The 16249-nt window shown below is 51.2% G+C and overlaps 1 protein-coding gene across 3 annotated transcripts; it reads right to left on the reverse strand.

Annotated features, from left to right (window-relative positions):
• Window positions 1-1948: 1948 nt before the first annotated feature.
• On the reverse strand, window positions 1949-16233 carry TCHP (trichoplein keratin filament binding). 3 transcript variants are annotated; one of them, XM_045870452.3, is made up of 13 exons: window positions 16103-16233; window positions 14662-14864; window positions 13641-13851; window positions 12978-13034; window positions 11118-11186; window positions 10267-10440; window positions 9294-9406; window positions 9050-9116; window positions 7725-7897; window positions 6858-6939; window positions 5225-5410; window positions 4515-4658; window positions 1949-3298 (listed from the first exon to the last, which is right to left on the reverse strand). In XM_045870452.3, exons 2-13 carry the CDS (start codon window positions 14853-14855, stop codon window positions 3266-3268), a joined length of 1503 nt encoding a protein of 500 aa, XP_045726408.1. In that variant the 5' UTR covers window positions 14856-14864; window positions 16103-16233; the 3' UTR covers window positions 1949-3265. The 3 variants fall into 3 exon arrangements, with proteins under 3 accessions (XP_045726408.1, XP_064434597.1, XP_064434598.1); XM_064578527.1 differs by having other exon boundaries at window positions 7725-8014; XM_064578528.1 differs by lacking the exons at window positions 1949-3298; window positions 4515-4658 and adding an exon at window positions 4707-5024 and having other exon boundaries at window positions 7725-8014.
• Window positions 16234-16249: the final 16 nt, after the last annotated feature.

Consider the following 16249-nt stretch of genomic DNA (forward strand, 5'->3'; position numbering starts at 1 on the left):
ACTCCAGGATCATGACCTGAGCCGAAGGCAGTCGCTTAACCAACTGAGCCACCCAGGCACCCTCACCATTCCTTTTCAACACAGAAGTTCTAGCTAATGCAGTAAGACAAGAAAAGGAAGTAAAAGATACAGATCAGGAAGAAATAAAATTGTCTTTGTTCACAGATGACATGATCAGCTTTATGTAGAAAATCTGAAAGAACCAAAAAAACTCCTGGAACCAATAAGCAATTATAGCAAGGTTATAGGATAGAAAGTTAATGTATAAATGTTAATCATTTTCCTATACACCAGCAATGAAGTGGTGGAATTCGAAATTAAAAACACAATACCAATTACATTAGCACCCCCAAAAAATGAAACATTGTAGGTATAAATCTAAAAAAAAAAAATGTATAAGAGCTATATGAAGAAAAACAAAATTCTGATGAAGTTTCACAAAGATATATTCCATGTTCATGGACAGGAAGATTTTTAAAATGTCTGTTCTTCCCAACTTGATCTATAGATTCAATGCAATCCCAGTCACTTGGGGGGAGACTGGCTGGCTCAGTCAGTGGAGCACGCAACTTTTGATCTTGGGGTTGCAAGTTCGAGTCCCACATTGGGAGGAGAGATTACTTAAAAATAAAAAAAATTTAAAAAAATCTAGCAAGTTATTTTATGGATATCAACAAACTGATTCTAAAGTTTATGTGGAGAGGTAAAAGACCCAGAAGAGCCAATACGATATTGATGGAAACAAAGAAATGATAATACCCAACTTCAAGACTTACAATAAAGCAACAGTAATCAAGACGGTGGCATGGACTATAGAAGTTTGTGATACTGGCCAAAGAATAAACAGATCAATGGAACAGATTAAGGAGCCCAGAAATACACTGACATAAATATAGTCAACTGATCTTTGACAAAGGAACCAAGGCAATATGATGAAGCAAGTAATTTTTTTTTTTTTAAGATTTTATTTATTTATTTGACAGAGAGAGACACAGTGAGAGAGGGAACACAAGCAGGGGGAGTGGGAGAGGGAGAAGCAGGCTCTCTGCTGAGCAGGGAGCCCGATGCGGGGCTCGATCCTAGGACCCCGGAATCATGACCTGAGCCGAAAGCAGATGCTTAACGACTGAGCCACCCAGGTGCCCCGAAGCAAGTAATCTTTTAAACAAATGGTGCTGGAACAACTGGACAGCAACGTGCCCCCAAAAATGAATAAAGACACAGACTGACACCCTTCACAAAAAGTAACTCAAAGTATATGCTGAACGAGCACAAAGAGTGAAAATACAGAAAATAAGAATTACTTATATATTACTATATATTAGCTTCAGCACCATCTGTTCTAAAGAAACTGAACTTCATAGAAGAATCTGTGAAGAATAATCTAAAAATCACCAATTTTACAGGGAATGGGAAAAGGTGCTAAGCTTAAAAACAACAAAGACAATATACGTACATAATCATGGCACAAACTATACATGAGAGAAGACGACTCTGGGCTATACTAGAAGCAGGAAGGCAATGGAAGCTCTAAACTTAGAAACTATTATTTTGGCCAAGTTTAGAGAGGAAACATTTAAATGAATTAGGCAGAGAACCAGCGTCACAAAAAAGGCTTCAAAAATAAGAAATTGAAAGAAATAAGAAATATTCAGTAAATATTTACGTGCCTATTTACCAGGCATTCGGTCCACATCAAATCTATACTGGAGCTCAGACAGCATATGATTCCTAATAATTCCCTGTGGTTTACTTAAAAGAGGATCCAGTGGAAATTAGAGGGGAGACAACACCCCTTCCACAGGAAAAATACTCATTTTTCTTGTGAGCAGTCGTAGGAAATACGCAAAGCTGTAAGAGATGTGATTGAGTCAGTAAAGATCTTTCATTCTATAGGGCCCACTCTGCAACAGTTACTAAAAGCAACAAAAACAAAGCCAAGAAGCCATGCCGTCACACCAGAACTTTATTTCACAATAAATGAATGTCTCAAACGGGAAGCAAATAAAAGCAAGCATAATGAAAGTGGTGCTCAGGGGATCATAGCCAAAGAAATTCAAGACAAGAAAAAGAAAAACATATTAAGGATGCAGTTTGCTGCTCCATTTGTTTTTATAGCACAATGCATGGGGAAGGCAATGCAGCCCTTACACTCAGGATTTTTTTTAATAAACTCAGGTTTTTAATAACCTGGCACATAGCCCTATAATTAGCTGTAATTTACTGAGACAGGCAATCTTAAATACAATATAATGAAAACTGAAACCTCAGAGGAAGAATCTGAAAAAAAAAAAAAAATACAAGTCATAAAAATATGATTATTGCTGCAGGGAACTTGTACTCCATGCCGAGATTACTCTAGAACTGTGTCATGTTGATAGAACAGTGGGAAGAGGCAGTTCTGGTCAGTCTGGTTGAGTGTGATCTACTTCCTTCAGGCTCAGTGCCCCTTCCTCTGCACACACACATCCCACAAGGCTGCATATTGCCAAGACCTTCCCAAGACACAAGAGGTCCAAAGTGTTATGCCCGAAGGTTAGCCACCCAGGTGGCCTTTTGAGGCTCCCTTCTGGGGCTCAGTCACATACATGTTGGGATCAGCCCACACAGGGCACTCTACGGAAGTTCTACCAAATGTTTCCTGAAGGAGGAAACACCCACTTCTTGCTACCTTTCCAGAAAGCATCTGTGGAGCACATCAGACTGTCTCAGAGTTCATAGCTTTTTTTCTTCCAGAAAACAAGATGTGATCCTTCTGGGATCACTAAATTAATAAACCCTGAAATAAACTGCACCAAGACTTACGAGTTTGCTCGCAACCAAATAATGAAATTTAAATAGCAAGTTTAAGAACTGAGAAACTTCCCTCATCTCTCCAGTGGGAGTCTTCACTGGCGGTGGACAATTAGCTTGAGGCAACAGGAAACCATATATCCTGTCGCGGGACACACCGCACAGCTCCTAGCACGGTTGCAGAGTCTGACTTTCTAAGTCTAGGGACTGCGTGACAGTACTGTCAGTGTGTGACTCTAAGAGCCCCATCCTTGGATACGAAAGGCAGGAAAGGGCCTCCTGCTGGGTGCTGCCTCTCCACAACCCCTTAGTCCGGTGAGGCCCTTGCTCTGGGTAACTGTGGACCCAAACAGGCTCACTGAACTGTTCCGCAGTGACCCGAACACTCAAACAGAACACGGTACAACTGTCTGGCACCTGCGTATCACAGGCCTCAGCGTCCCTGCTCTCTGTGCTTACATTCCCAACAAAGTCAGTTCCAAGCAATTCTGGGATGTCCGTAGGGCTGAGGAAAGAAAGAAAACACAAGCCTGATCAGATCAGCCAATCGCTGGAGCACTGGGAATTAATCCCAACTTAAGAGCTGAAAGCGCCGTATAAATCAATGGCTTTTTCATTTATAAGTGACAAAGCTTTGACCCTAAGCCATAACTGAGACACTTTATTACCTTTTTTTTTAAAGATTTTATTCATTTATTTGAGATACAGAGAGAGAGCGAGAGAGAGAACAGGAGCAGGGGGAAAGAGGGAGAGGGAGAAGCAGACTCCCCACCAACCAGGGAACCCGAACAGGGCTCGATCCCAACACCCTGGGATCATGGCCTGAGCCAAAGGCAGACACTTAACCGACTGAGCCACCCAGGCGCCCCTATTACCTTTTTAAATAATGTTTTCACGTGCGCTCTGTGAAAGCCTGGTCCCAAGGCACTCACTGATCCCTGGTCAAGTGAGTTGAGAATATGCTGTTCCCTGCGCCCCGAGAGCCCCAGCCAGCCAGGACAAAATGGGTCTGCAGCTGGTGCAGCACCCGCTCTACCTGCCTCGTCGGCTTCCCAGAGTTCTCGGCCCACAAAGGAGCCAGCCTCCTGGTCTTACAGCGCTTTAGAGCGCCGGGCGGGGGCGGGGGTGGGGGACGGGGAGCCAGAGCGGCCCTGGAACCGCAACAGAGGCGACGGGCCTGCTGGCCGTCCCTCGGTTCCCGGTCCTCTGCTACCAGCTCCCGGGGAGCGGCGTGCTGGCCTCGGCTTGTCTGTGCGCCCTGTGCTGTCCTGCGCAGGGCTGACTCATGTACTTCGAGGGACAGGGAAAGACGGAAGGAGAAGAGAGGATCGCAGAGTGGGGAGGGGGCAGGTAGAGGTGCTGAGAAGAAGGGACACCGGGCCCTTGTTCAGCTGGGGTCTGCTGTCTGCACAGCGGAGACCTAGCACCACGGCTCCTTCACCTTCCACCCACGGCGCCGGAGCTCTTAGATGGCTCCCGGCCCCAGCGGGGGCCACACGGCCCACAGCTCAGCATTCAGGACCATAGCAAGATCACCTCAAGCCCAAAGAAGGACTGGACCAGCCATGTGTCACGGTTCCCTACTGGCCAAGAAAGGGTGAAACCGAGGAGGAGCGAGGAAGAACCGGAGCCAAGCACAGGGCTACAAACAGGCCTGGGACGGCAGGGGCCAGGTTGGGTGGTGGCTCGGCAGCGGGGCCCGTCCCCTGCAGACTCCCTACCTTGGGCTGGTAGCCCCGCTTGGCCATCGTCTTCGCCTCCTGCTGTAGCAGGGTGTCGGTGAGCCGCTCTGCCTGCCTCGCCGCCTCTTCTTCCTCCTCCTGCTGCTGGTCCTCTTCCCATGCCTGCAGCTGGTGCTCTGCAACCTGGCCACCAAGAGCACAGTCACCCAGGACAATGCTCCCAGGGCAGACCCTGCCTCGAATCATGGGGGAAAGTCCGTGGGCCTCTGCCAGCTGGAGAAGCCCAGCTAAGCCACAATGACGGCAAGTGCCAGAAGGAAGGGCATTTATGAACTTGGAAAGGCTGTGTGTGTAACATGCAGCTGGTAAAAAGGTCCGGTGTGCCCACGTGCTTGGAAGATTATTCTCTGCTCCCTGTCAGGTCCTGAACTCAATCAACTGTGTCCCAGCAAGCAAAGAGAGAGGCTGGCCAGGCCTGACAGCCTTGCTCCCACACAGACGGAGGACCTGGAGTAAAGCTGGGACTAATCAGGAGGATCAGGGTTTCAGCTGGAAAGGAAAAGGGGTGCACTGAGCTCAATAACGTGGGCTTCTCGGACAAGGTCCTAGTGCCAGGCTGCGAAAATAAGTCAAGGGTCTTGGCATCTGGTGCCACAGTGGGGCGGGGGCCAATGCTACCTGCAGCTCGCATCCCCCTGGCTGAGGCTGCCTCCCACCCCTATCCCCCCCAACCCCCCGGCTGAGCCCACCTGGGCCTCCAGCTCCTGTTTCCTGGCTGATTTCAGTTCTTCACTCTCCTCTTTCTCACGACGAGCTGACTCTCTGGCTTCCTCAAGATTCTGAATAAGTTGCTCCCTGTGTCTCAGGGACTCCTCTTGTGCCCGTCGGTTTTGTTCAAGCTTTTCTTGTATTTGTTGTTGTCTCCCTGTCAGAACCTACCCACAGCGGGAAGGCAAAGGGCAGATTTCAGTGTGACGCTAACAAGTACCTGTCCTGTAAGCCGTGGACAGGCCACAGCTGCCCTGAGACCCAGCCTTGTCCTCAGCCTCAGGCCTGAATATGCCAGGTGAGGGCAAGTCCAGATCACAGGACTGGCCCACACAGTGTCAGCCCCGCTTCCCACCCGTCCCCACCACATACAAAATGCACACACTGTGCGGTAGGGAGAGACCGCTGGGCAACGACAAGGTCAGAGGAGGGGATGGAGCTCCCTCCCCAGGGCAGAAAACGAAGCAACAAGGTTGTGAGTCTCACTCCCCATCAGTTCCAGAAAAAGAAACCACAAGCCATGCAGATGACCAGAGATAGAGTCTGGGTCCTCCCCTCAGCCTTTTGGATTTAAATTTACGGCTTAGAGTGGCAGAAACCTGGGTTTGAGACCTGGCCACAGCAGAGGATTACATCCAGAGCATGGTCAGGCCTCAAGAACCAGGAAGGGTGGGAAGCCACCTGCCACACCCAACAATTATGCTCCCCGGAGGAGACACATAAGTGGCCACAATGAGGAGGAACATTCTTAATAGGGAAAATCAAAACATGCTGCAGAGTATCGGTACTCATAAAAGTGAGACAGCACCAGTGGGAACCCGACTTCCCATGGATTCGAAAAGGACATGCACAAAATAGAATTTCCATTTTAAACCACTTTAACTTTCCATACACGAATAACGAAGGCTTTTTTCTAAAGATTTCCTTTTTTAAAAAATTTTTTTTATTAAGAATGTCTACCCACAATGTGGGGCTCAAACTCACGACCCCGAGATCAAGAGGCACATGCTCCACCAACTGAGCCAGCCAGGAGCCCCTAAAAGATTTCCTTCTAAATGGGGTATGCCTTATGTGTATTACTTAAATCCTGACAAAGAAAACAGTTACGCTTCTCCAAGAATCCACTTCTGGTTATTACACCTCAAGGGAAAAAATCCTAAATACGGAAAATGGAAAGCCTTATGCCCCAAGATTTTTACTTTAATGTTTCTTGTAATGCCTCAAAATTAGGAAAAAAACAATACCCACAAGAGGGGAGTAGAACACAAACTACAACACACCCACATGATATAATATGCTGTCGTCAAAATATCTACAAGGAAGATGTGAATAGTATGTTAGAATGCTTGAAATCAAACAGCACAGTATAATAGCGAATGCTCAGAAACACACACTATGCACAGAAACACGAAGAGTTGAGGGAAATCAAGTAATGATGACTGTAGATGCTGGGGGGTCTGGGTGACTTGGCGTTTACTTCCTGTACTTATGAATATTTTTCGAATAAGTTGATACTACTCTCATAATGACGTTAAAAGTCTCTTTATGATGACCAGAGAGGCTTGTGTTCCAGAATATGTGGCAGGGTCAGTATGTGCTCGCAGCCGGCATTACCTCACGCATCAGTCTGTCTCGGGCGCTCCTCTCCTGGGCCCACTCTGCCTCTCTCTTTTCCCACATCTCCTTGGCCTCCTCCCTGGGAACACAGAGCGGGTGAGAGCAGGCTCCTTACCACCACCCACGGCAGAAGACAACTAAAGAACCAACAGGGCTCTGGCACACAGGTCCACACATCTTCTGTGAGGCCAACCTTCACACCAACTTCTGCACCCAACTCTTCACAGGTGACAATTCCGGACCAGCTCACCGAGAGTATTCCTCCCGTAAGTACTTTGGGCTGCCTTGGTTATGCTCCCGCCTCCTTATGAAACACAACTGGGATGACCTGCACCCACGCCATTTGGACACCAAGGGGACTCTAGCCGTCAGGACCCTGGAGAGGGACAGGAGCCCGGCGGTGCCTGAGCCCCATCCCCTTGCTCCTCACGTCCCAACGATGTCAGGAGCCAATAACATGAGGATAGGAAAGCGCTTTGCACAGTGTCTGGCCCACAGTCAGTGCTCAATAAATGTTACCTGTTAGATTATTTCAATCTCCTAGGTTTTTAGGATCCAGAACCATCTCTAACAGACCTACGAAGCATTCAGCATCTCCACAGTTTATAACAGCTTCCTATCAAGTTTCTAAGATCTTAAAGGAACAGACCCTTACTCTAAACCCTGATGATTTCCACCTGAGAGAACTTCAGGGCAACACCCCCGAAAGCCAGGTCCGTTAGCACACATGTGCTCGTCACGACGGATAGCTGAGCAAGGGCAGATGTTTCGGTCACAAGGGAGACCCTTGTGGTGCCCTGTGGGGACGTGAGGGACCAGAGGAGAGGCCAGGAGTGTCGGGCGCACGCAGGGGCCGCCTCTCACCTCAACAGCAGCTGCAGCTCTGCCTCCCGCTCCCTCTCCAGCTGCAGCTGCTCCTCGATGACCTGCTTCATCCACGCCGCGTCGGCCACAGCCTGCGCCCTCTTGGCCAATTGCATGCGCTGGTTCTCGTCCTCCCTCTCGAGGAGCGCCTGCAGGATGCGCTTGTCCGCCTCCTGGAGGGTGGCCGAGGAAGCACAGGGGGAGCGGGGGGAGCCCTTCTGCGGCCCCTGCCTCCCACTCCCACGGCCCCGCCTTTCTGCACTCGGCACTGAGAGCAGACATTCGTGAGGCTTCCGATGGTTCCCAAGATAGAGACGGGAAGGGTCAGGGTTTAACCACTTAGGGATGGTTTAAAACAATGCAGGAGAGGCCCAGGAGCTTTCCCTTTCCAAGGGAGAACCCTCTGCCACCACACGCATGTCCCTGCCCTTGGACAGGCCTGGTAGCACAGCTTTTGAGAACACAGCTGGGTAGCAATCTTACTTCTGAGAACACAGACTGGAGACCCAAAGGCACAAAGACATGTGCACAAAATGCTCACTGCAGCTGTGCTGTAAGAGGGAAAAACCAGAAACGACCCCAATACGCACCGGTGGGGAACCGGCTGTGGTGCACATTGCTACAGTGGGGCGCTGTAAAGAACGGGGGAGCTCTAGGGGTGCCTGGGTGGCTCAGTCGTTAAGCGTCTGCCTTCGGCTCAGGTCATGATCCCCGGGTCCTGGGATTGAGCCCCACATCAGGCTCCCTGCTCAGCAGGAAGCCTGCTTCTCCCTCTCCCACTCCCCCTGCTTGTGTTCCCTCTCTCGCTCTGTCTCTCTCTGTCAAATAAATGAATAAAATCTTTAAAAAAAAAAAAAAAAAGAACGGGGGAGCTCTGGAGGTCCTGGGATGGGAAAAATGCGCTCGAGCCCCAGCAGAGGCGCCCCCCGGCCCGCCCTGACTGCAGCAAGCAGGGATGGAGGCGAATGGGCTGGCCCATTCACTTTCCCCGTCCCTGCGTCACTAGCGAGCCCACCGACATACCTAACAGGAAGACTGAGCAGCTAGTATGAAAGAACAGGCTCCCTCCCAGCATCTATATTTACCGGTAGGTAAATATACTGAGGAATGCCACTTCAACTTGTAAAGAACCCCACCGCTTCTCTCTCTGGGCATCATGTAAATATATCTAGGAGGAGACCTCTGGGGAGGGGCAGGGATTGCAGGGCTGATCAAGGCGGAATCTCCCCTGGTGTCTTATTATGAGAACGCACTCAGCTACTGAGCAACGGAAAGCATTTTTTTCCGAAGAGGGTGAAAGAAATGCCAGGCTGACTCAGACTCACCAGTTCCTCTTGGATCTGCTGGGTACGCCTATTGAGTTGCACGTTATACTGATGTTTCAAAAAGCGTCTAGAAATGAGCAAAATAGGGGCTGCCTTCAGTGTCTTATGAACAATTACTGGAGGTCAGACAGCTGCTTACTACAGACTGTCTCCTTTCTGGTTTGGGGTACCCATGCAAGTCTGGGCAAGTGAGAGGCTCGCCCGCCTGGCCAGGGCAGCTGCTGGGGGCCCTTCTTGCACACACCCCAGCTCTGCCTTCTGCCGGAAGGCTGCCATCTGCTTCCTCTCTTCCTCCAGCCTCTCCAGCTCCCACCGCTGCTTTAGCAGATTCTCCTGCTCCTTCTTCAGTTTGGTGGCCTGTGGTGACGACAGTTAAATCCAATTAAGGTCATCAGAATCAGAGCTCCCTTCATTCTTCATCTGCATTTGCAGCAGGGCTGGCCTGGCCGGGGGTGATCAGAACGCCCTCCCACCTCTGGGTTCTGAGCCCTGGGCCTGGCTCACTCCTTTCCTGCAAGAGCCTTTCCCGGGCCTGTGGACAAGGACGAGACCCATGCTCCATGCTCCCACGGGACCCTGCATTCATCCACACCTTACTGTGACTTAACCTGTCTCCCCCACCCAACACAGTTCCCGCCGTGAGGGCCTAGCACAGTGCTTGGCATCAAGCATCAAGCAGATGGTGGGCATTAAGGACCTGTTTCCTGAATCATTTGGGCCTGAGGAAGGACAGGCTTCCCCTTGTCTGAATGGGAAGATCCAGCCCAGGAATCTAGCTCAGGGAAACTGCACAGTATCCTCAAAACAGCCTCCTGAACCAAAGACCCTCACAGTTTATGCCTTGAGATCCCAAACCTGCTAGCTGGGGAGAGCCATAGCTGTGTGCTAGGACATCTGACTAAGTCAAGTCTATCTGGTGCCCTGGAAAATCCAAGTTCTAAGAAGGTTCTCACACAGCCACTCTGGAAACACACCTAAGAGAACAGGTATTCTCTCCGTATCATGAACATTCTAGAATCTGGGCATACAACCTAGGAGGATGGAAAAACCACAGCTAGGAATACATGTGAGAAGGGAGAGCCCAGCATTGTTGCATGTCTTAGAATCATCCCCCCGCCCCCCCACAGAACCTATTCAGCACCGCTTTCCACATGCCCATTTTCTAACGACAGGCAGCTGCAACCGAGGAGGCTGTGCGGCCAGGACCGTGCCCTCACCTCCTTCTCCTTCAGCTTCAGCTCCTCCATCTGCTGCAGCAGTGCCTCAGCCTGGAGCTTGCCCTCCAGCTGCCTCCTTTCCTCTTCTGCTTTCATCCGCTCCAGCGCTTCCCTTCGGGCCCGTTCATGCTCATTTTCATACCGTTTGTTCTCTTCCTCTCTGGTGGCTTCTTGCTACATGGACCCAAAGGAAGCCAGGAGGTCAGTATCTGTAACACGGCCAGCAAAGACCCAGTTCCCCGCCGCTATCCCTCATTCGGACATGTCTACGCCAGAGTGGGTCATGCCACTTATCAGCCTGGTGACCCTGGGCAATGGTGCGTCTTCCTGGGCTCTGTTCTCACGGTGGGAATCATGGGAGTGATGCTGCCCTCAGAGACGATGCTGTGAAAGTACCCAGCACAGGGCCTGGCACAGAGCAGGGGCTCAAGAATGGCAGGGTTCCTTCCCCTTCCCAAAGTCAGCACAATACTCTCCAAAATTAACCCAGAGGCACAGCTATGGGTTCACAGAGGTGTGGACTTTTGTCCCCAGAGGTGCTGCTGTAAGCCAAGGTTGCAAACTATGTCAAAAGAGACTGCCAGCAACAACAGTGACCTTTCAGATGAGCACTGCACCTGCCCGGGGCCAACCCTGGTCAGCTGGTGTGATTCTGCCCCGGGAACGAGCACAACGGACCATCGTACGTGTAAGAGCAGCCACCGTTCAGTGTTAGCACGTTACATAAGCTGAGATCAAGTCTATTCCTGGATCGGAGTCATTAACATCAAAAACAAGGAAACTTCCAAGCCGTGGAGGCACAGCACGCCCACCACAGCGCGGAGGGCTATTTCCCAAGTCATATACCACACCTGTTTTTTTTCTTCTTTCTGCATTTTCCAAGAGTTTATCACATGCTCCTTGTGAAGGGCTGATTCAATCTGAGGGTGAGAAGGCAGAGAAGACGAACTTCCTCACTGGTTCATGTGACAGACGTGCGCTGCGAAACGCAGCGACCCTAAGTTCCCTACACGAGGACTCAGGGAGGCCCAGGTACCTTACAGGGGAGCACAAGGAGACCCCAACATGTACAGTCTGAATGCCAGTCAGTGTTTACTGACTTAAAGGACCAGGCAGTTTTAAACAAATCGTACGAGTTGTAACAAAGGAGCACAAATTTTTCTGCCGGGACCCTTGGGATTGAGCAGGAGCCGGTCAGCGGACACTGAAATGGAAATCGGATCTGAAAGGCCACCCCTGGCTGCTCCAGAGCATGCCAGGCCCCAGGGCCACCAGAGCTAGCTGAGGAACAGGCTCAGCCTTTCGCCTGGCTCCTCCAAACTCCCTCTGCAAAGCGGAGGTGTATAAACATGTACTCCCGTAGCAACAGATGCAACACATTTGGGGTGATTAAGAAGAGATTTCGGGGGTTGCCTGGGCAGCTCAGTTGGTTAAGCATCTGACTCTCAATCTCAGTTCAGGTCCTGTCCTGAGTTCAAGCCCCACAATGAACTCCACGATGGGCGAGGAGTCTACTTAAAAAAAAAAAAAAAGAGAGATTTGGGTTTAGAGAATCTTTTGGATCAGAAAATGAATTATAGCACTGTCCAAAAGCTTTTGTTTGGGAAATTGTCTATAAAAAGTTTTAATTTCTTTCTTGACTTACAAATGTAAATATTTGTAACTAATTTGAGTGTTCTAAATAAACATTTCTGAGTAAAAGACTTTGGAGCACCTACCTAAACCTCAAAGGACCAGGGAAAGTCTTAATGCTAACTGCACAAGACTCAAAAGCACAGAATTGCTCCCTTACTTAGTGACTAGCCATTTCTAACTATAATTATGAATAAACTCATCCCACCAAACAAAGACACAAAGCTTAAACTGAAATAAATTACTGACATCATCACGGGTCTTCTTCTGGCCCAGTCTCGGTGGAATGATGCCATTCAAACCAGCCCCACCCTCCCTTGCCCCCAAGGTCTCGCCCCTTGTCCTCCTTTCTGCTGCTACCCCATTCTGGCCTCCACCATCACTGCCCTGGCCTCGCCCCGTCCTGCAACCTCCACACTGCTGCCAAAGTTATTGCTCCCTGAAATGCAGCTGGCTCCCACTGTACCCCTGCTTAAAATCATCCAGGTGCTCCCCATGCTTCCAGGAGAAGGCCACACAAGGCTGGCCGGGGTCTGGGCCCGCCTGCCTCACCAGCCTCAACTCTTGCAGTCCCCCTTCCTTCTCTGACGGCACAACCTCTCAGCCACTGTTGCTCCCTGGACTTGCTTGGGCCTGATCCTCACTCAGTTGCCTCAGTCTGGAGGGTCCTTTCCTCACCTCCACACCATCAGGCAAAAGCCCAAACTCCTCCACTCCAGCAACTCCTCTGAGATGCCTCTCTGACCCCCAACTGAGTTGGGGGCACTGCCCCAGTGCACATCTTTCCGGGCCTGCCCAGCCCACTACAGCCTGCACTGTAATGGGCTGCCCAGTCTCCTGCACTGGGCTGCGAGCTCCTGAAGAGCGGGGACCCCCTCTAATCTCTACACGCCCAGGTGCTAGACCATGCAGCAAATGTTCGGTAAGTGTTGGCTAAACACCAAACGAACCAGATCTGCCTGGTGCATTTTCCAGGGGGCTGGGGTGTCCTCTCCTGTTTCACCCCAGCAAGAGATGCAAGTTTACAAACAAGAAGGGAACCATGATTTCATCTACTTAGGCAAATCAAAGGTTTTCACCTCTCGAAGTTTGGGGTTGTTCTTTTTCCAGTGTTCATATAAAAGTTGTTCAGCAATCTGTCAAGAAAACACAAAGCCTGATGTCACTTTTCAAATCCATTCACATTTTGGATAACCCCCAGGGGAAGTCAGCTCAGGCTGAGAGCCCCTCCACCGGCTCGCTGTCCCTGCACCTGCCCTTCAGACCTCCTGCCCGCCTTGCACCCCCGGCTCTGGGAGACACCAGAATGGAACCAGACAGCCCTGACAAATGACTGCCACAATGGTGATGGAAGGGTGCCAAGATGTGATGCTACAGATGGATCCCAGATGGGACAGACCTGTTGCAAAAGATACAGCAGGTTTCAATACGTAGACTGGGGCTCACCATTCCCCACAAGTACTCGGAAGATAAAGTATACCAGTGCCAAGCCTTTGCGGGACCACGGGACTGGAAGAAAGACAAAGGACTCAGAGGTGGTGATTTAAGGGGCCAAAGAGAATAGAGGTGGCTCGTGCCCAACACGCACGAAGAACAACATAGCACACGCCCGTCCCCCTGCTGGCTCTGCCGTTAACTGCTGGCTCATCAGACCAGTGCCCGGGGGTGGCCCCACAAGCGCCTCACTGACGGGCTGGGGACACTCCGGCTCTGTTGGCTCCTATGGGGCTAGAAGAAGTTACCAGTTTCCTTTGCTCTTCTCGGGCCGACTTCAGATTGCCGCACCGCTCCCGGATCCTTCCCTCCTGCAAGTCCACGCTTAGCCGCGACGCCTCCAGCTCTCTGGCCAGGAGGTCCTGCTCCTCCAGCAGCAGCTGCCTGAGTCTGTCCCGTCTGCCTTCCAGCTGCTTCCTCGTCTCCTCCTTCATCTTCTCCCGCTGATAGGCATGCATGCTGGGTGGGAAGGAGCCCTCCCTCCATCAGTCACACGACAGCCACACGCAGCACGCTCTGCTCTGCTCTGCGGCCAAAGAGGCTGAGGTGGACGTGACACGGCGACACAGGAAAGTGTCTTCCAGCCAAAGTGAAGACAGCAAGTCACAGAACACTATGCGTAACAGAATCTTGGTTTCGCAATAAGAAAATGTACAGTGGCCTCACATATGCACGTAACAACAGTACTAGGTAACACTTGGGCAATTACCATGTACGACGTACGATACGCCGATTCATAAATCCTACAAAGTAGGTTCTGCTGTAGCCCCACTTCACTGAGGAGGAAACTGAGGCTCATTTATACAGCAAGTGACACAGTCAGGATTTCCATCTAGGTCTGTCTAACTCCAAAGCCTAGGCTTTTACCTTCCATGTTTTTTACATATATTTCTGCAACAATGGATGTATATGTGTGTGCGTATTTATACACACACAGCAGGGGAAAAGTACAGGAGGATCTGCATCAGCCTGTTAATTGTGGTTCTCTCTGGGGATAAAGGGTCACCTGGAGACTCCCAGATTCTGCATATATTTCTTACTGTTTTCTCTTTTTCAGTGCAAATGTATCATTTCACTGATGATCTTCCTCTTCAATTTTCAGTTGGAAAACCATGACCATGCAGGGAATTTACGCCATCCAGCAAATTCCTCAAGAAAACATGCTGTTAAGCCACACTCCCCCACCCCCACCCCCCGGGTTCTTAAAGCCACACGCCATGACCAGCAAGTGGCTTCCTGCCTCCGTCCCCCTAAGGTCACTGAAGTTACCTCTGCTGGTAGGAGGTCTTGGAGCTCCATTCCGCCTGTTTGGAACTACAGATATCAGACGTCCTGAAGTAGCGGCTGTTCTGGTCCCACTGCTGCCGAAGCCGGGCCTCCTGCTCTCGGTGTCGCTGTCGGGCCATCTGCTGATCCAGGAGCCTCCGGCTGCACCAGTAGGAGGGCAGCGTAGGGAGTGCCATCTGAGGAAACTGGCAATGGTAGGAAAATGAGCCTGCTGCAGCCCCCTAATGAGTGGTCCTCACCCCTTGGCTGCCCCCTGGAATCACCCTGCTCCAGACCAATGACATCAAAAAAGTCTCAGTGCAGGCCCCCAGGCATCAGCCTCTGTCAAATGATTTGCAAATCATCACTTTAAATAAGCCTGGGCTGCACCCAGCTGTGAGCGAGACACCATCAAGGGTGCTGCAGATGACGACAGGGGACCAGTCCCAGCAGTGCTGGCCCAAACACCTGGGGACTTCTACACTCTCCACAAAGTAACAGGGGTAATAATTTCAGGAACATATATATGTGCCAAGCTCTTGACATATATGATCTTTTTTATTGTTATAATCCCCCCATTATTTGGCAGGTGAGCAAACTCAAGTTCAAAACGGTGAAGCGACTTGCCCAAAACCAGAGCCGGGAAGCAGAGGAAATGAAAGGGCTGGGATCCTAATTCATGTGGGGTCAGACCAGGGCCTGGGCTCTGGAGACAGCAAAAGGTTGCCTGTGGGGACCAACACGCCCTGGCTCTGGCAGCGCCCAGGGAGAGGCCCAGCCCGGCTGTCACAGCTAGAAGTGTTCTGGATTAGCATGCAGGACACATCCCTCAACTTACAGATGGAAAAACTGAGACCCAGAGAGGAATCGATGTGCCCGGGTCACGGAGTAAAATGGGGACACGATGGAGACTTGAAAGCAGAGAGCACTCTCACTCCAGGCACCTCCTTCCCTGACCCCGGAGCTGCCACGATGGGCAGGGTCTACACAGTGCCTGGCTAGAACCGTGCTTATGGAACGTCTGTGGAATAAACGGGTAGGTGTGCGTCCAGGCCAAGCCTCAAGCTCAGTGCTCAGAGCTGGGGGCAAATAATCTACGTCTATGGACCCAGTTCAGCCTTCGGCTGCCAGTTTACAACCTGTCTTGAAACCGTGGCAAGGTGGACATAATTTTTTCCTTGCCCTGGAAGCCGCCCGTGGAAAAGCTTTGCACCAGGAATCAAGAAACGAGACTCCGGTCCCGAATCGGGGGCATCCTTCTTGCAGCCCCAACGTCCGCATATGACCAAAGGGGTTGCAGAGGAAGGCGCCGCACCCAGAGCGCGCAGGGACGGCGGGTCCCCGGACGCCCGCCGCGATTCCCGCCAGCGCGGGGCCACTGCGGCCGGGCTCCGCGGGTCCCCGCCCGCACGCCGGCTCCGGCCGAGCCCACCCTCCGACTCACGTTTCTCCGCGCCCCGGAGTTTCCGAAAAGTGCCCCCGCCGCGCTCCGGCATGCCTCAACCAACGCCGGCCAGTCCCGCCGGCCCGCGCGCCACCAACCCCGGCCGTTTCCCCGCTCGTTGCCGGGGCAACGGACCGACGACGGAGC

The sequence above is a fragment of the Mirounga angustirostris genome, unplaced genomic scaffold (assembly GCF_029215605.1).
Source record: "Mirounga angustirostris isolate CCGP_5_RB_7025 unplaced genomic scaffold, mMirAng1.0.hap1 SCAF_14, whole genome shotgun sequence".
In the NCBI taxonomy this organism is placed as follows: domain Eukaryota; kingdom Metazoa; phylum Chordata; class Mammalia; order Carnivora; family Phocidae; genus Mirounga; species Mirounga angustirostris.

Excerpts from the sequence above, each read along its gene's own strand:
- TCHP (XM_064578527.1), bottom strand. The coding sequence starts at position 14,855 with ATGGCACTCCCTACGCTGCCCTCCTACTGGTGCAGCCGGAGGCTCCTG. Across the intron at positions 13,035-13,640 it reads GAGAAGAGCAAAGGAAACTG|ATTGCTGAACAACTTTTATA; the intron begins GTAACTTCTTCT and ends TTTTCTTGACAG. Across the intron at positions 10,441-11,117 it reads AGAAAGAAGAAAAAAAACAG|CAAGAAGCCACCAGAGAGGA; the intron begins GTGTGGTATATG and ends GGGTCCATGTAG.